This window comes from Tursiops truncatus, chromosome 1 (assembly GCF_011762595.2).
Source record: "Tursiops truncatus isolate mTurTru1 chromosome 1, mTurTru1.mat.Y, whole genome shotgun sequence".
In the NCBI taxonomy this organism is placed as follows: Eukaryota; Metazoa; Chordata; class Mammalia; order Artiodactyla; family Delphinidae; genus Tursiops; species Tursiops truncatus.
In genome coordinates, this window is record NC_047034.1 from 167,823,731 (window position 1) to 167,844,078 (window position 20,348).

Here is a 20,348-nt window from a genome sequence, read left to right on the forward strand (position 1 = left end):
GGAGTCTTAATCACTGGACTGCCAGGGAAGTCCCCAGCTGAGGAAATAGAGTACTTTCCTAGCATTCCGTGGCTATATAACTAAGTACTAGATACTTGGATTTGGAACTATGAGTTAACCAACATGTTATCTCACTCCTTTCTTATAAATCTTTATACATAACATCTTCCTAGGGCTTTGTTGTTGGAAAAATGCCTGTGCAGTTGTCTTTTTAATATGATTGAAGGTATTTTAATCTTAGGTTGAAAAACTCTCTGATCTATACAAATTTATAGGTATCAGCAGTCTTTTACTGTCTTAAAACTCCCACCTTAACCATGTATGTCATTTATTTTGGTGACCTACTTTCAGCAGTTACCCTTTTTCATTGGTTATTAATTTCCCTGACTATTAGAGTAGTTAATATTTTCATTCTTTCTGGTAAAGGACACAATTTACAGATCTTTCTTTCCTGGGTTATGTGGATAACTATTTAATAAATATTAAAGAGTATAGACTCTTTCCTTTGTTCTAGAGCTGTTTTCAACCATAGAATTGAACTGAGTCCCTACAGTCATCCCTCAGTATCCACAGAAGATTGGTTCCAGGACCCACGGATAGCAAAATCCGTGGATATTTAAGTCTTTTAGGTATTAATGGCTAGTACAATCAGGTCTGTGTATCTGCGGTTCACACATCTGTGGGTATAGAGGGGTGACTGTTATTTTCACTTACAGCTGGGAACCCTTCCTAGTTTTTGAATTTTAATAATAGAATTTTTTTCCCACTGGAGCTAAGGATTCAGAGTAGAGTAATCATGGTAGTACTATCCATTTGACAGTGATTCAAAGTGAAAATAGAAACTCTTTCATTTTTTACATATGGAAATATAATTTTAGTGGTCTTCATTTAGGTCTTCATTTAGAATATGAATTTGGAATATGAGTAATTTCATGGTCTATAATGAATAGGTGAGATAATACTATTTTTCCCATTTTTATCTGTTATTTTATACATTACGTATAGTCCTATATAAATTGTATGTTGTACATTGTGAAAAGCATTGTTAGTTAAATGACATACGGTAAATGATAGGTGTTTAACTCATATATTTCATTTTATATTCCTACTGTATGTGAGACTTACTGACTCGAAAATATTTTTCATTAACTCCCATTTTTGAGTGGCCCTGTCTACCCCCAATTTCCCCATCCCCTCCAAAAAAAAAAAATCAGAATTGTGCAGGGAGCTCTGCTCTGATAGCACTGATAGAATTCAACATAGACGATTATAGCTATCAAAAAATTGACCTTAGATCTCCGAGGAGAGACACTGCTTTGTTGTGTGGCTTTTGTGTAACCCTCAAATCCAGAACAAATACCTAACTGGAATGTGATGCAGATTGAATGTTCTCGTTCTTTCTTGTGTAATTCTTTTTCCCTCTAAGTTGAACAATGCCTGCAATTTTTTTCAACCTACTCTGCTAGGATTTTGATGGGCATTTTTTATTCCATATACTGGCTGATTGAAAAGGATAGTTTTCTCTTAGCTCTGAAAAGCCAGATACTTTACTCAGATTTCAGACTCTGAAAAGATATCATCCTTGACCCAGAATCTAAAGACATTGTAAGGTGAAAGTTTCTTTAAAGGCTTTCCAAGTTGCATTTCACCTGAGTGGTTATATGGACAAATGGTAAGAATCACCTTTCAGTATTGTTTTCTTGAATCAGTAACTGGTTTTAAAACCCATCATGTTTTGTTTGTCCTCTTTTTGACTGATGAACTACTTTGCTAGGTAATTTATAAATGAAGTTGACCAAGTCCCTTTGGTCTTGACTGGGAGGATGCTAAATTCTCTCTCAGATGTGACATAACTGTTAGATTGAAAGTCTGTCCTTAGAAGGAACACTGGAGAATGCATTATACTAATGATTGTTGTGCTGTCTTCTCTTGCTGTGGTTAATATTAATCATCTCTTTTCCTTCCCCTTTCCTGCTGCCTCTTTTCCTTTTCTTCCTTGTCTTCCCATGTACTCTTTGAATTTATTATACTGGCCTATATATTTTTTCCTTGCTTTCTGTTTTTGTTTTGTTTTTTTTTAATTTTGTGATCTCCTGCCCTACTTTGTCTTCCCCACTTGCCTTGGGTTCCATGTTGCTAGTTTTTATGTTCGCACGCTCATTATCACCCTTTTTTGTACTTCAAATCCCAGCAGCTGCCCAGCCAGGTCCCTGAGCACAGCCCTGTGGTTTATGGGACTGTGGAGAGCGCTCATCTTGCTGCCAGCACCCCTGTCACTGCAGCTAGCGACCAGAAGCAAGGTTTGTGTATGACTATTTTCCTCCCTCTTACCTTTAGTCTCTTTCTTTTTTTTTTTTAATTAATTACATTGCCCTCAGCATTTAGGAATAAAAGTAAAACATGAGGATTATTTAGATACCCACTTTTAAACAAAGCTTTGAGATGGAAAATCAGTGTTCTACTTCTAAGAAAGTAAAGTAGGTATGATTAGTAAAAATTTTTCCTACATTCTATTAATGCCTCACTGTCAATGTATATTTATAGGTAAAAGCTTACGTGCCTTAAACTGTTTCTTTTGGAACACGCTTGGGGAAAATAAATCGATGTATATATTTTACCAAATGTTGGTGAAATAAGTACACATACTGCTTCTTGGATTATAAATAGGAAACTTTAAGGGAAATCTCATGCCAGAAAGTGGGTTATCACAGTCTCTCTTTCCTGCCTAGTTGGATTTAAGTTGACCTTAGCTAAAATTGGGAGATAATTCATTAGACACAGAAGGAAGCAAGTTAGTTTGTTCATGTTTCTGATTTCATTCTAAGAATGAATAGAAGTCATATGTGTTTTCTGTTTTCTTGAGTTATTTATTCCTCCAAACCCCTTAATATTCCATAGCTGATGTATACTTTCTGTACTTTCTAAAAATTATTCTTTAAAAAGCATTGGGGGGCTTCCCTGGTGGCGCAGTGGTTGGGAGTCCACCTGCCGATGCAGGGGACACAAGGTTCGCGCCCCAGTCCGGGAAGATTCCACATGCCGCGGAGCGGCTGGGCCGTGAGCCATGGCTGCTGAGCCTGTGCGTCCTGAGCCTGTGGTCCGCAACGGGAGAGGCTGCAGCGGTGAGAGGCCCGCGTACCGCAAAAAAAAAAAGCATTGGGAATTTGCACACAGTCAAAGTAGAGGTATTTAGTGGCATTGTTTTTTCACTGGATTGCAGGATGATAACACAAACTTCTAATGTGTGGTTTCAGTGTTTCCTTACGGCATGCAAAGATAATATGGTGTTCTTTCCCTTTAGTATTCAGGAGCCTAGTAGACTTGAACAGAGACAAGTCCTAAATTTTGTTTTATGAAATAGTTTTAAACCACAAGATAGGTAATAAATCCTAAACTGGCATGCTTCTAAAAGTTTGCAGTGTCAAATACTTCTTTCAGCAATGTTCAGAGTTAGAGACTCATAAATGCTTAAAGTTAAATTTTTTAATATTAAAGCCATTCACCATGCAGGAGTGCAGTTTTGTAGGTATTGTGGAAGGCTACTTCCTACCACCAATAATCAAGCAATTTTGAGTCAAAATTCAGAATATTTTCAATCTGAGTGGAGAATTTTCAGGGTATTCCCTTCAAAATGTCATTACTTTCGCACAGTTATAATCCTTTTGCTAGTTAGAATTGTGCTAAACATACTAAATAATTACCATGCAGAGAGGCCTTAAAATATATCCTTTACACTGACTTTCTCTAGCTGGGCTACAATACAAGGAATTCATAACATATCTTGTTGGTGATAGCTCTGACCTAAGATTTTTGGATTAGGTAGATACCTGCATCTTACCATATTTAGGCCTTGATTTGCAGAAGGAGGAATGTAGGATTCTTTGTTTCCTCTCAGTTTTTTATGCTTAGTGGAAATTTGAATAATAAAATCAACATTTCAAATTGATGTTTGATATAGATATGAGTGAATTGGAAAATGTTCGACATTACCTTGATGAAAAGAAAAACTTCTGTTTTAAGTATATTTCATAGAGCTTATAGTAACTTTTTGGAACTACTGCTGTCTTCCTCTAGTACCAGCTGTTCTCCAGAAAACTCAGTAGTTCTAATCTTCTGTTTCTAATTCTATCCATAGCTTGTCAATATATAGAATAGTTTTCAGAGTAGTTTTCTTTTTTAAATTAAATATATGTAATTCAAATAAAATTAGAAAGCGTTCATCATTTTTCAGAGAATTCTTTAACAGTTAAGAAAGTTTTAAAAAATTTCTTCTTAACTGTAGATTCATTTTGAAATTAAAGTAGGATACAAAAATGCACTGTTTTAAAAAATTGTTATATTACCCCCAGAAACAATAGATTCTGCATTCTGCAGTCAGATTGGTTTTTCTCTCTTGATGGAAATATCATTACGGAGGGTTTGTACTGGGATCCCACTTTAGCCCCAAAGTCTCCCACTAGATTGATTCACCTAAATACTTCTTTTTCCATAACCCCCCCCTTTTCCCCTCTGAATTGGAAGAATTTAGGATTTGAGATCATTTTTAGATTCTTGAATTGGAAGAATTTAGCATCTGAAATCATTTTTAGGTTCTAGTTATATGACCTTGGACCTGTGACTTAATTTCTAAAACCCTCAGTTTCCCCCTCTGTAAAATAGGAACGTAATAGTTTTTATCCCTTTGGTGATTGTAAGAATTAAAGGACACTATGTATATATGGTATTTGACCCATTTCCTGGTACATATTAAGTGCTTAATAAATGTTAGCTGCCATAATTAAGTGTCTGATTTTCTCAGTTTTTGATGTGAACAGCTGGAATAGTTACATGAAGACCAAGTTTCCAGACAAATATGCCATTTCCCATTTGTTTTGGTACTTGATAAAAACCCAAGGAAGACCTCAACTTGACTTGTAGAAAGACTGTTGAATGAATTAAAATCTTCAGTTGGTGTGATAGTCTAGAGACACAGCTTAAATGATTGTTTGATGTTTGAAAAAATGCATTCAGCTCAGCGTATTGAGGATATGGTATGTATAATTAAATACAAATAAAAGTTATTTGAGCCTTAGTCTTAGTGCGTTTTGAAGGCTCTTGATGTAGAGTAGGTATTCAACGAATGGTATTCTGTTGTAATTCAACCAGTTGTACCAGTGTAGCTCAACTGGGGCTCTTTTGGAATTTAGGACAGGACTATTCTCTGTCAAATGAGACTGTCCCTCAAACTGCAGGATGCTTACTTAGCATTCTTGGTCTCTCCCCATTAAATGATAGCAACACCGTTTCGGTCATGTGTGGCTCCTGACAACCAAAGGGCGCCCATCTAGGAGCTTGGTTCCACCACTCTATGAGAATAAAAGGGAGGAGTTTTTGCTTTCTTATAAATTTGACATTCATTATAGAAACTGTGGTTAAACACAAAGAAAAATTATCTCTTATCTCATTATCCAGAGCCATTGTTAATAACCTGTATGTAATTCTAGACTTTCCTATATGCATCTATGTTAGTAGTCTGTATTTTTTTTGTTACCAGTAGGTTTATGCTCCACGTGCAATTTTTGTGCCCTGCTTTTTAGAAAAACATGTCTTTTATTATAAACAACTTTCTATATAATTAAATACTCTTTTAAAAACTTATTTCAAATGATTGCAGTAATTACCATTATATGCCCCGACCATTATTTCTTTAATAAGTCCCTCATTGTTAGACATTTAGTTTATTTTTCTATTATAATTTTAGTTTATAATATAAATATTTAGTTTATCTTTCTATTATAAATATTGTTGCTTTAAATATTCTAGACCTGTCTTTTCTCTTCAGTGTTCATTTCCTTAGAAAAAATTCTTAAAGGTGAAATTCCTGCAAATTCCTAAAAATGGCCAAATGTTATAAACATTTTGAATGCAGTATATTAGATTTCAAACTATCATGGCTCTGAAAAACATACTCTTAATAGTAAAAGTTCTTAGAGAAATAAAATCAGTGTTCTTTATTTAGATCTACTCTATTATACCTTTCAGCTTTCTGTAGTAAAAGTTTAATGAATTAATTAAAGGACTTATTTCAAAATAAGGAGCTCTCAAAATAATGAAATTTTTTTTTGTTTCTAATTTTCTTTATTAATGTTAGCTATTTCTCAAGAGTATATAGAAGTTTCAGTCATAGGTCTGCTTTTGTTTGATATTTTTAGTATCAGAAATTTTATTTCCCAAAATTAATAATTGAATTGACATACTCTTATTAGATTGTTAATGTGCGATTTACTATTTTCTGCTGTTTAATTTAATTCATCTAGGTTTCATTCAGTGGTCATAAAGGGTAATATCCTTTTTTTAAAAATTAATTAATTAATTAATTTATTGGCTGCATTGTGTCTTCGTTGCTGAGCGTGGGCTTTCTCTAGTTGCGGCGAGAGGGGGCTACTCTTCATTGCGGTGCGCGGGCTTCTCATTGCGGTGGCTTCTCTTGTTGCGGAGCACGGGCTCTAGGTGCACAGGCTTCAGTAGTTGCAGCACGCGGGCTCAGTAGTTGTGGCACGCAGGCCCTAGAGTGGGTGGGCTTCAGTAGTTGCGGCGTGTGGTCTCAGTAGTTGTGGCGCACGGAGTTAGTTGCTCTGCGGCATATGGGATCTTCCCGGTCCAGGGATCGAACTCGTTTCCGCTGCATTGACAGGCGGATTCTTAACCGCTGCGCCACCAGGGAAGTCCCAAAGGGTAATACTCTGATGTACTTTTTAATAGTGGTATCTTATAATCTGGGTTACCCATGTAGCAGTTACTCTGGTTGAGTTGGAAAGTATTTTCATCAGAGATATTTTAATAAATACGTATTTATTTTATATATATCACATATATGTAATAAATATAATAGATGTATTTCTTTGAATGTTTTTGTCTCTTGCCCTGGCAACTTAGTCTGAAATATTTGGCATTCAGAGCCTATTGATCTTATTTCTCCACTACAGTAAATAGGCAGAGTTAAAGAAACACTGGCCTCTAAGCCCATCGATTAAAGTGAATTTTAAGGCCGGTAAAAGTAGTTGCAGTGAATGAATTAGCCTTTAACAGCTTAATTTTACCATCTGTTTATCTGATCAACGAGCATATTTTCTTTGGCAGACTTACTTAACTAAAAGTTATTGTAAACACTCAACTTCACTTATGCATAAAGATTTCTGGCAGAGAAAGTAAAGTCCCTTTCAGTTTAGGTTGTCTTTCAGCAGTGCTTAAAATTTTTGTTTGCATTTGATGAACATGCTCATGAGTAGCTGTTTTTCCACTGGAGCCTGTTTATTCCACTAAGGAAACACAAGGCTGTAAACCAGTCTAATCTCCTTTGGTTTCATCTTCCCAGGCATGAATCATGTATCAGTTTACCTGGAATTTTAAAATATAGAAATTTTCCTGAGTTAGCTTTCCTTTCATTTTTCTGGTTTATTATGATTATCAGTTTATTAACCTTTATTATGATTATCAATTTATCTCACTCTTGCTGTCATTCTTTTTCTGTCTATATACAGATGTACATTTTCTGTATTATTTTAATATATATTGTTTATTTTTAATTGGACTTGATTATCTGAATATTAACGTTGGTTTCTCCTTAAAGAATTTTTTTTTTTACAACTGAAGATACAAGATAAATTTCCATTTTTATTCCTTAACATTATTTCTAGTTATATGCCTCTTTTAAGAAATGAAAGTTAATTTCTAAATGAATTTTTATGTTCAGGAACTTGATTTCACTGAAAATAAACTTCATTGATAATAAATGACACCATGATAGTTTTTATTGAAACAGTTTTTTTATACAGGTAATACATGTTCTTTATAAAAATCCCCCAAATGCAGAAATATATAGAATAAAAAATAATATCTGTATCCAATAATTTAATCTCCAGTTATTTTCCCCTGAACTGTCCTGTCCTGTCTCCATAGTGTATCCTTGGTAGAAAAATTTTCTACAGATGAAGGCTTTCCCTACCTTAAAGAAAAGCCCCATTCCCATCCCGAGAATGTTTTAGTTACAGGTTTGATTAGATTTTCCCTTTGTGTTCTTGACATAGTCATTTGGTGAATTAATTCCTTCTCTTACTTAAAAATAAACTTTATATATGTATTGGAGGTTAAGTAATAGTGGAAAATAGAGAAGAAAATATGACAATGTTTTTGGAGTGGCAAAATAATATTTTGATCTGTCTTCTGCTGCCCATGTTTTAGAGTAAGAGATTAAAAGAATTACCCTAAAATAATACAATACAACCTCTGATCCAAAAATTATTCCTAAATGTCTTTCATTTTTTTCTTTCCCAGAAGAGAAGCCAAAACCAGATCCAGTGTTAAAGACTCCTTCCCCAGTCCTTAGGCTAGCCCTTAGTGGAGAGAAGAAAGAACAAGCAGGCCAGACATCTGAGGTTACTGCAGTAGAAGCCATACCAGAGCTTACTCTGCCTCCATCACCTACCACTATTTCTCCACTTGCTCGAAGTACAGTTGCTTCCCCCACCTCTGCTGCTCTTAGTAGCCAGCCAGTATTCACCACTGCTACTGATGACAGATGTGAACTCTCTTCCTCAAAAGAAGACACAATTCCTATACCCAGCCCCACATCTTGCACAGAAGCATCAGATCCTTCACCAACAGATGAAATTGATGATGATATATGCAAGAAATCTTGTAGTGTAGCACCTAATGATATTCCGCTGATTTCTAGTACTAACCTAATTAATGAAATGAATGGAGTTAGTGAAAAATTACCAGCCACGGAAAGCATTGTGGAAATAGTAAAACAGGAGGTGTTGCCATTGACTCTTGAATTGGAGATTCTGGAAAATCCCCCAGAAGAAATGAAAGTGGAGAGTGTTGCAACTCCTATCACCCCTTCCATAGTTCCCTCCTTTTCTCCGTCTCCTCCAACTCCTCCAGCTTCTCCTCCTCCCACACCAGTCATTGTTCCTGCTGCTGCCTCTAACGTTAGTACTGCTGGTGGTCCCACCGCAGTTCAGAGAGTCTTAGAAGAGGACGAGAGCGTAAGAACTTGCCTTAATGAAGATGCAAAAGAGATTCAGAACAAAATAGAGGTAGAAGCAGATGGGCAAACAGAAGAGATTATGGATTCTCAGAACTTAAGTTCAAGAAAGAGCCCAGTCCCAGGTAAGCTTTTCTGTTATTAATTATATTTTGCTTGTTGAACATGAAAAAGAAGCAGTGTTTGAGTTATTTTTTTTTATTTTACTTTTTTTTTTTTTTTTGCGGTACGTGGGCCTCTCACTGTTGTGGCCTCTCCCATTGCGGAGCACAGGCTCCGGACGCACAGGCTCAGCGGCCGTGGCTTACGGGCCCAGCCACTCCGCGGCATGTGGGATCTTCCCGGACCGGGGCACGAACCTGTGTCCCCTGCATCGGCAGGCGGACTCTCAACCACTGCGCCACCAGGGAAGCCCGAGTTATTTTTTAATTGGCTACTTTCCTTGACTTCCAGAAACATCAGATGAATGCTATAGTTCCTAGTCTGATTTCTTCATTGGTGTGTTTATGTTTTAGTGCATCCAGCAAAGAGTTACTCCATTGTCTAAAAATGCAAATGAAATTTCAAATAGACAAAATGCCTCCAAGGTATATGTCACCATACACGTGTTTTTTGTTTTTGCCTCGTTCATATGAATCGTTTCCTCCGTGGTTAATTTCGTTGCTTTGGGGCTGGAAACCAGCATGGTCTATAGTCTATAGTCCCAGCATGGTCTATAGTCTGTAGTCCCTAATACTGTCTTCTCGGAATTTTAAAGCCTAATCAATCCTAAACTTAAAAGAATTCCTCTATGCAAGACCTCTTCTTTAATCTTGGGTTAAGGAAAATAGCAATCAGAATGTCAAAGGTTTATAACTAGTTCTGAAAAATAAAAGTACCCTCTCTGATTAACTCGCAGATAGGTTTAATGCTCTTCCGCTTTTTCTTTTTAAAGTTTCATTTTTCCTGAAATATTAATTTTATCATTATTACTTTATCATTAATATTGTCAAAGTATTATATTCTTCTGAATTCAAAATTATTTCTTTTTAATGTAGCATCACCTGGAATCTTGGATCTAACCATTAGGTTTTTATAATATTAATCAGAAGTTATCTGAGGCTTATCAACTATTCTTACGTCAGTAGTGCATAAGAATATGGCTTTTAACAAGTCAGCATAGGGCTTCCCTGGTGGCGCAGTGGTTGAGAGTCCGCCTGCCGATGCAGGGGACACGGGTTCGTGCCCCGGTCTGGGAAGATCCCACATGCCGCGAAGCGGCTGGGCCCGTGAGCCATGGCCGCTGAGGCTGTGCGTCCTGAGCCTGTGCTCCGCAACGGTGAGAGGCCCATGTACTGAAAAAAAAAAAAAAAAAACAAGTCAGCATAGCCCATCTTCTGAAACATTGCCCTACACTGTATCATTTGCTCTCTGTGTACCTGTCAAGTTGAGTTATACAATTTGACAAGTGGCTGCTCCCCCAGCAGTTGATCTAGATATGTACTGGAGATGTTTTAGTCACCCACATCCCCAATATTTATTGCCTACTGTGACCTGTCTAATTGAGAAACTTGGCAAATCAAAAAACCTGATCTCTACCTTTAAGATGTGGTTTTCCCACCCAGCTCAGCTCTCGAGGTAATTTCCTCATGAAGGTCTCTGAGAGGTGTCTGGTTCTTTGGAACTGTAGAACACCTAGTTCCACAGTAAACCAGAGCAGAAAAGCAAACAATGCCAGGCAGTTGGGACTGGGAGAAATGTATCATAAGTATTTATAAATCGCCTGTTTCCTCAATAGACTGGCCTCTGTAAGCATCAGTATGCTCCAGAAGCATAGTGCCTTCACTGTTAGGAACTTCCTCCTTGGTGGGGTGATGACCTGGGGCTTTTTTGTAACTCTTTGAAAAAACAATCTTACTTTTGGTGTGGCTGTAGGTGAATGCCCCTCCAAAGAACACTTGTTTGATGGAGAGTAGTAATTTGTTTGACCCTTCCTTTTGTCCCTTCATTTACCTGCCTGTGAGTTGTCATTCAACAGTTAGTGATGTGGTAGTTCCCAAAATAGGAGAAGCTATTGAAGAAAAATGTTTTGAAAAAAACATCCAAACAAATAATAGAAAGAATAGCAGGCATAGGGAATACAGTCAAAGATACAGACCATATCTCAGAACTGAAATCAGTATAAAGCAAAGTTCTGCACTGAAATCCCACTTCTACTCATCCCTGACATTCATTCATTCTTTTAAGCAGTTTGTCACTTAGGTGGCCTGATATTGCAAGACAGCTCCCAGGGATAAATGGATAAACAGAATTTGGAGTTAAGTTGTCTTCATAGCATGGTACATTTTTTTCGAAATGCAAATACTCTTGGAGTTAGTAATATAAGTCACCAGCACCTTAGTAAAAGAATATAGATTATTCAGCAGTAAACCAGAAGATAGCTAAAAGAAAGAACTGTCTTTTGCCATGATTAGGGATGAGGTAGAGGTTAGTGATGTCAGGAAGGAAAGTGTCTTGGCATTTTTCTAGTTTCATGATTTTTTTAACCTATGAATATGTTTTAAAGGAACTAGAAGTTCTGTAACTTCCCTTTATATCTTACACTCTTCAAAATTCAAAGTAAATGAACCTCAAGAACCCATGCACCTCTAGCATTTTTTAAATTGTAAGCCTTACCAGAAACATTCCTGGCCCTCTGATTTCAGTGTTAATATTTTTTAATGTTATTGCTACAAAAGTTAACTATGAAAATTAACTCATCATCATTCTTTTAGATAATATCGATCTGAAATTGTCATATGCTTAATGACTCCCGTCTTTTTTGCACTTATTTAGCGTACCTTGTTTACTTTGAGAGGATATTAAAATTGTAACAGTTTGGTTTGGATATCAGTCTTTTGTTGTTGACTTTTGAGAATAGTTCTTACTGTCTCTGCCTGAGGATGAAACACTTTAAAGCTGGCTTCAGAAACCATTTGCTTTTCACAGCTGTGATGCATAGAAATAGGCAGTAGTTTGTATAGAGGTACTTGTTTAAAGCAGTGAAGTCAGACTTAGGGTGTATGATCCCTTCTCTTACTTCTGCTAGAAAACATTTTCTTGCCACTATTCTAGATCATATTTCTGACTGGAGCAAATTGCAGCAATTCTGGATGCTTAGGGGTTGAAGGGCAAACCCTATAAAACGAGAATTGTGTCTGCAGGGTACTCTGAAAAGCCTCAGAGATGGGCCAGACTTTTGATTCATATGATCACTTCAATAATTAAATGTGCAAAAATCTGTATTAATTGATTTCTTTTTAAAAATATTTATTTATTTTGGGCTGCGTTGGGTCTTAGTTGCGGCATGCGGGATCTTTTGTTGCAGCGCACGGGCTTCTCTGTCTCTAGTTGTGGCACGTGGGCTCTCTCATTGAGGTGCGTGGGCTTAGTTGCCCTGTGGCATGTGGGATCTTAGTTCCCCGACCAGGGATCTAACCCACGTCCCCTGCATTGGAAGGCGGTTTCTTTACCACTGGACCATCAGGGAAGTCCCTGTATTAACTGATTTCTTGAAGTCCTAGGAATTTTTATTATGGTTTCATTATACTTGGTGGGGAAGAAGAGAGAATTTCAGAACTTGTGGAAAAACGTTCCCTGCTCAGCATTCAGGAATTCATTTTGTGCAATTTCATGAGTGTATATACTGTGTGACATGCATGCTGTGTAACGTGAACTTTTCCACTTTTAAAAATAATAGTGGGCTTCCCTGGTGGCGCGGTGGTTGAGAGTCCGCCTGCTGATGCAGGGGACACGGGTTCGTGCCCCGGTGTGGGAAGATCCCACATGCCGCGGAGGGGCTGGGCCCATGAGCCATGGCCGCTGAGCCTGTGCATCCGGAGCCTGTGCTCCGCAACGGGAGAGGCCACAGCAGTGAGAGGCCCGCATACTGCAAAAAAAAAAAAAAAAGTGATTTTTTCTTTATCTTTTACGTTCATTATCTGTTTTGATATAAAACTATTATTTGAAATTCTTCTGGCAGAGGGAGGTTTCTAATCTTTCTGTTTGTCTTCTCTGGCTTGGCTCATGGCTTCTTTGTATATTTTATAAATTTGTTTTATGAACTTAGCTTCAGCTAAACTTTCCCGGATGTGGATTGAGGGCAGCTCCTCTCAAAGCATGTCTTAGGCAAAACGTTAGCTGGAACTTAATCTGAGTTTAATGTCCTAAACGAACTCTCTTACCGCACACAAAGTAAACGCATTCCCTGTGTATACTAATTTTCAGGAAGACAGCAGGCTCTCTACACCTAGTTGAAACCAAACATCCTTCCTTGTCATCACTCTATGTTGGTTCACTGGTTTATTTTGGTCTGTGTACTGTTTTAGCTTCCTTTTCACTGAGACTGTCACTCTGTTAGGAGTCTCAGGGATTTTTATAAGAATCTCAGTTCCAAGTCCTTGCTTTTGTAGGGATCCAAGATCTTGTATGTCCCACGTGGATGTTCAGATGTAAACTCCTTGGTTGTAGAGACTGGCAACAGCCTCCCATATCCCCAGTGTTTTAGTGGTAGCAGCAGCTGGCCTGGTTTGTGTGGCTTCCAAGTGTTTGCCTTATATTTCTTGTAGGCTCAGCTAAGGTTGAAGGATGGTTTTCAGTTTCTGTAGGCTGCAAGATGAGACATTTATTTCTCAAATGGAGATATGATGGTATGTTTCAAGAGTTGTTAATAAAATTCTGATTCATACAGCCAATCGAGTTGCTGTTATCGCTTTTTTTATACAGGTTTTTATTAGCTATCAATTTTACACATACTAATATATATGTCAATACCAATCTCCCAACGCATCCCACCACCACTGCCCTCCCTGCTTTCCCCCTTGGTGTCCATACGTTTGTTCTCTACATCTGTGTCTCTATTTCTGCCTTGCAGACTGATTCATCTGTACCATATTTCTAGGTTCCACATATACGTGTTAATATACAATATTTCTTTTTCTCTTTCTGACTTACTTCAGAAAGAGAAGTAAGTTTACTTACTTACTTTCTGACTTACCTAGAAGTAACTCTTTCTGACTTACTTCTAGGTCCATCCACATCTCTACAAATGACCCAATTTCGTTCCTTTTTTATGGCTGAGTAATATTCCATTGTACATATGTGCCACATCTTCTTTATCCATTCATCTGTCGATGGGCATTTAGGTTGCTTCCGTGACCTGGCTATTGTAAATAGTGCTGCAGTGAACATTGGGGTGCATGTGTCTTTTTGAATCATGCTTTTCTCAGGGTATATGTCCAGTAGTGGGATTGCTGGGTCATATGGTGATTCTATTTTTTTTTTTTTTTTTTTTTTTTTTTTTTTTTTTTTTTTTTTTTTTTTGCAGTACGCGGGCCTCTCACTGCTGGGGCCCCTCCCGCCGCGGAGCACAGGCTCCGGACGCGCAGGCTCAGCGGCCATGGCTCACAGGCCCAGCTGCTCCGCGGCATGTGGGATCTTCCCGGACCGGGGCACGAACCCGTGTCGCCTGCATCAGCAGGCGGACTCGCAACCACTGCGCCACCAGGGAAGTCCGGTGATTCTATTTTTATGTTTTTGTTTTTGTTTTTTGCGGTACGTGGGCTTCTCACTGTTGTGGCCTCTCCCGTTGCAGAGCACAGGCTCCAGACGCGCAGGCTCAGCAGCCATGGCTCACGGGTCCAGCCGCTCCGCGGCATGTGGGATCTTCCCGGACCAGGGCATGAACCCGTGTCCCCTGCATCGGCAGGCGGACTCTCAACCACTGCGCCACCAGGGAAGCCCTGGTGATTCTATTTTTAGTTTTTTAAGGAACCTCCATACTGTTCTCCATAGTGGCTATATCAATTTACATTCCCACGTACAGTACAAGAGGGTTGGTTCCCTTTTCTCCACACCCTCTCCAGCATTTGTTTGTAGATTTTCTGATGATGCCCATTCTGACTGGTGTGAGGTGATACCTCATTGTAGTTTTGATTTGCATTTCTCTAATAATTAGTGATGTTGAGCAGCTTTTCATGTGCTTCTTGGCCATCTCTATGTCTTCTTTGGAGAAATGTCTATTTAGGTATTTTGCCCATTTTTGGATTGGGTTGTTTGTTTTTTTAATATTGAGCTGCATAAGCTGTTTATATATTTTGGAGATTAATCCTTTGTCAGTTGCTTCATTTGCAGATATTTTCTCCCATTCTGAGTGTTGTCTTTCCGTCTTGTTTACAGTTTCCTTTGCTGTGCAAAAGCTTTGAAGTTTCATTAGGTCCCATTTGCTTAGTTTTGTTTTTATTTCCATTACTCTAGGAGGTAGGTCAAGAAAGATCTTGCAGTGATTTATGTCAAAGAGTGTTCTTCCTATGTTTTCCTGTAGGAGTTTTATAGTGTCTGGTCTTACATTTAGGTTTTAATCCATTTTGAGTTTATTTTTCTGTATGGTGTTAGGAAGTGTTCTAATTTCATTCTTTTACATGTAGCTGTCCAGTTTTCCCAGCAACACTTATTGAAGAGACTGTCTTTTCTCCATTGTATATCCTTGCCTCCTTTGTCATAGATTAGTTGACCATAGGTGCATGGGTTTATCTCTGGGCTTTCTGTCCTGTTGCATTGATCTATATTTCTGTTTTTGTGCCAGTATCATGTTGTCTTGATTACTGTAGTTTTGTGGTATAGTCTGAAGTCAGGGAGCCTGATTCCTCCAGCTCCGTTTTTCTTTCTCAGGATTGCTTTGGCTATTGGGGGTCTTTTGTGTTTCCATACAAATTGTAAAATTTTTTGTTCTAGTTCTGTGAAAAATGCCACTGGTAGTTTGATAGGGATTGCATTGAATCTGTAGATTGCTTTGGGTAGTAGAATCATTTTCACAACGTTGATTCTTCCAATCCAAGAACATGGTATATCTGTCCATCTGTTGGTATCATCTTTAATTTCTTTCATCAGTGTCTTACAGTTTTCTGCATACATGTCTTTTGCCTCCTTAGGTAGGTTTATTTCTAGGTATTTTATGCTTTTTGTTGCAGTGGTGAATGGGATTTTTTCCCTTAATTCCTCTTTCTGATCTTTTGTTGTTTGTGTATAGGAATGCAAGAGATTTCTGTGCATCCTGCAACTTTACCAGATTCATTGATGAGCTCTAGTAGTTTAATGGTGGCATCTTTAGGGTTCTCTCTGTATAGTATCATGTCATCTGCAAACAGTGACAGTTTCACTTCTTTTCCAATTTGTATTCCTTTTTTGTGTGTGTGTGTTTTGTTTTGTTTTTTGGGGGGGGTACACGGGCCTCTCACTGCTGCGGCCCTTCCCGCTGCGGAGCACAGCCTCCGGACGCGCAGGCCCAGTGGCCATGGCTCACGGGCCCAGCCGCTCCGCGGCACGCGGGATCCTCCCGGACCGGGGCATGAACCCATGCCCCCTGCATCGGCAGGCGGACTCCCAACCACTGCGCCACCAGGGAAGCCCCTGTATTCCTTTTATTTCTTTTTCTTCTCTGATTGCCATGGCTAGGACTTCCAAGACTATGTTGAATAATGGTGGTGAGAGTGGACATCCTTGTCTCGTTCCTGATCTTAGAGGAAATGCTTTCAGTTTTTCACCATGGAGAATGATGTTTGCTGTGGGTCTGTCATATATGGCCTTTATTAGGTTGTGGTAGGTTTCTGGAGAGTTTTTATCATAAATGCGTGTTGAATTTTGTCAGAAGCTTTTTCTGCATCTATTGAGATGATCATGTGGTTTTTATTCTTCAATTTGTTAATATGGTGTATCACAATTATTTGCATATATTGAAGAATCCTTGGATCCCTGGGATAAATCCCACTTCATCATGGTGTATGATCCTTTTAAAGTGTTGTTGGATTCTGTTTGCTAGTATTTTGTTGAGGATTTTTGCATCTATATTCATCAGTGATTTTGGTCTGTAATTTTCTTTTTTTGTAGTATCTTTGTCTGGTTTTAGTATCAGGGTGATGGTGGCCTCGTAGAATGAGTTTGGGAGTGTTCCTCCCCCTGCAGTTTTTTGGAAGAGTTTGAGAAGGATGGGTGTTAGCTCTTCTCTAAATGATTGATAGAATTCGCCCGTGAAGCCCTCTGGTCCTGACTTTTGTTTGTTGGAAGATTTTTAATCAGAGTTTCAATTTCATTACTTGTGATTGGTCTCTTCATATTTTCTGTTTCTTCCTGGTTCAGTCTTGGAAGGTTATACCTTTCTAAGATTTGTCCATTTCTTCCAGGTTGTCCATTTTATGGGCATAGAGTTGCATGTAGTAGTCTCTTAGGGTGTTTTGTATTTCTGCGGTGTCTGTTGTAACTTCTCCTTTTTCATTTCTAATTTTTATTTATTTATTTATTTATTTTGCGGTACGCGGGCCTCTCACTGTTGTGGCCTCTCCTGTTGAGGAGCACAGGCTCCGGACACGCAGGCTCAGCGGCCATGGCTCACGGGCTCTGCCGCTCCACAGCATATGGGATCTTCCCGGACTGGGGCATGAACCCGTGTCCCCTGCATCGGCAGGCGGACTCTCAGCCACTGCGCCACCAGGGAAGTCCATTTCTAATTTTATTGATTTGAGTCCTCTCCCTCTTTTTCTTGATGAGTCCAGCTAAAGGTTTATCAATTTTGTTTATCTTCTCAAAGAACCAGGTTTAGTTTTATTGATCTTTGCTATTGTTTTCTTTGTTTCTATTTCATTTACTTCTGCTCTGATCTTTATGATTTCTTTCCTTCTACTGACTTTGGGTTTTGTTTGTTCTTCTTTCTCTAGTTCCTTTAGCTGTAAGGTTAGATTGTTTATTTGAGATTTTTCTTGTTTCTTGGGGAGGCTTGTATTGCTGTAAACTTCCCTCTTTAGAACTGCTTTTGCTACATCCCATGAGTTTTGGATCGTTGTGTTTTCATTGTTTTCATTTAATTCGTTTGTCTGCTGATGGGTGGGGCTGAGTTCCCTCCCTGTTGGTTGTTTGGCCTGAGGCTGCAGGCTCTTTGGTGGGGCTAATGGCAGACTCTGGGAGGGCTCATGCCAAAGAGTACTTCCCAGAACTTCTGCTGCCAGTGTTCTTGTCTCCATTGTGAGCCACAGCCTCCCCCCTCTCCCCGCCTCTGCAGGAGACCCCCCAACAGTAGCAGGTAGGTCTGGTTCAGTCTCCTATCGGGTCACTGCTTCTTCCCCCTGGTTCCTGATGCACACACTACTTTGTGTGTGCCCTCCAAGAGTGGAGTCTCTGTTTCGCCCATTCCTGTCGAAGTCCTGCAGTCAAACCCCGCTAGCCTTCAAAGTTTGTTTCTCTGGGAATTCCTCCTCCCCTTGTCGGACCCCCAGGTTGGGAAGCCTGACATGGGGCTCAGAACCTTCACTCCAGTAGCTGGACTTCTGTGGTATAATTGTTCTCCAGTTTGTGAATCACCCACCCAGTGGTTATGCGATTTGATTTTATTGTGATTTTGCTCCTTGTACCGTCTCATTGCGGCTTCTCCTTTGTCTTTGGATGTGGAGTATCTTTTTTGGTGAGTTCCAGTGTCTTCCTGTTGATGATTGTTCAGCTGTTAGTTGTGATGCTGGTGCTTTCGCAAGAGGGTGTGAGCGCACGTCCTTCTGCTCTGCCATGTTGAACCAATCTCCATGTTCTCACTTTTGATTTACTTCAGTATAAAAGAAACATACTTTAATTCAGGAAAATTATTTTAATAATCATCCTTGATTTATTCTCACTTGTGAATATTGAAAAGAGATAAAACGTAAGTAAGCAGAAAATAAAAGAAATAAAAGCCTTTCAGTTTGTGTAAACTAACCTGAAAAAGACTCATGTTTAAAACCATAACCTGAACGTCCACATCAATAATAAGGAATTTGAAATTTATTCTTGCCTTTGCTTGACTTAAACTTTCTAAGCAGTATTTGAAATATCCCTGGAAGATTTGGTTACTGGGGCCAAAAATAGGTCACCAGTGGTTTGAGTGTCCCACGAGCCCACTCCTTCCCATATTGTGCACCCGTCTAAGTTAACTTCTCATATTCCTCTGGAGGACTGTGTTCTGGAACCTTGTAAACAGAACTTCTTACACATTCTTGGTTCCATGTCATCTATCGACACCAGCAGAACAATTTTTAAAGCAAGGACTCTTAGCTCCCTTTTCTAGAGGCTTGAGTCTGAGTGATCCTTAGGGATAAATAAATTAAAATGACTGGATTTCCCCACCATGTTTATAAAAATATTGGCAACAAAGCTGCCTAAAAAGAACATTTCTGCTATTTTATTCCTATTTTCTTGTTGCCTTCCACAGTGAAATCTTAAGCATTTTCTGTAGAATCCTGGTGCTGGGTCAAGTTCTGTCTATATTCATGTGCTGTGGAAGGAGTCCAGACACTTACCGGGTGGTGGAGCTTATCCACAGACTCAGGTGCCAAGCCTGTCCGGCAAGCACTGTGCACAGGTCCTCCTTGCCTCCTCAAATGGGTTACACTTCCCCACCATTTACAGAAGTTCATTTCTTCGCAACATGAGCCTTGAAGTTTCATTCATTGGATATTAATTAACTTAGTTGTACATGTTTCCATGAATAGACATAGATACTTTGCTCAGAACTTAGCCCACTTTTCCCAGACTTAGTAATTAATCTACCTCGGAAAGAAACCATTGTACTTAACTTGCTTCCAGACAGGGTAATGCAGACAGTTCAGGGGAATGCTGTTCTCTTTCAGGCAAGCCTAGTCTTGCTAAAAGCTTTCTGTTTCTCCAATAGCCATCTTCACCTTGCATACAGTAGTCTTGAGAAGTGTTTCCAATATCTTTGACGAGATAATTTTCACTACTAATGCAGAAAAATGTCCAAAATGCATTTCCTTCAGTATATGTTTTTTCTCCATTTTCTATCGCTATATTAATAGTATTTGGTAATTTAGTTGCAATCATAATAAAATCATCTTTTTTTAAATGTTTACAAGAGCTTTTCTCAGGCATCTCAAGCATTAATCTTACGATTTAAGCAGTTGTTTCTGGGATATAATTATTCTTACTTTACTATTACCAAAAATAAGCTGTGGAGGTAAATGGGGTTTTTCAGGGTCGCCGGAAGAGTTACCACCCAAGCCTTCCTTTACATCACATTTCTGTTGTTCTTTGTAACATGCTTCTTACATTGTTATAAAGTTATTTAAATATTTTCGGGATTTAGGGAGTATACATTTATGCATGTTTAAAAGGACCCGTGAATGCCCACTTGTTTCAGCCACAAATAGTTAATGAGGGTCCACTATGTTCTACGTTGTTCTGGGCACTTCAGATTCATCAGTGAAGAATCCAGTGATCCCTGCCCTAGTTTATATTAGAAAGTTTTAAGTACTGTAAAAATAATCAAGCA

At 38.8% G+C, this 20,348-nt stretch overlaps 1 protein-coding gene across 21 annotated transcripts in view; it reads left to right on the top strand.

Annotated features, from left to right (window-relative positions):
- The window catches only part of EIF4G3 (eukaryotic translation initiation factor 4 gamma 3), a 367,975-nt gene that overhangs the window by 227,785 nt on the left and 119,842 nt on the right, over positions 1–20,348 (top strand). For 15 of the 21 annotated variants that reach the window (XM_033841819.2, XM_033841846.2, XM_073794676.1 and 12 more), the window contains 2 exons: positions 2,192–2,300; positions 8,314–9,153. In XM_033841819.2, the coding sequence (XP_033697710.1) occupies positions 2,192–2,300; positions 8,314–9,153 (949 nt within the window). The remainder of the gene's footprint in view (positions 1–2,191; positions 2,301–8,313; positions 9,154–20,348) is intronic. The other 6 variants (XM_019918876.3, XM_033841840.2, XM_073794686.1 and 3 more) reach the window with 2 other exon arrangements.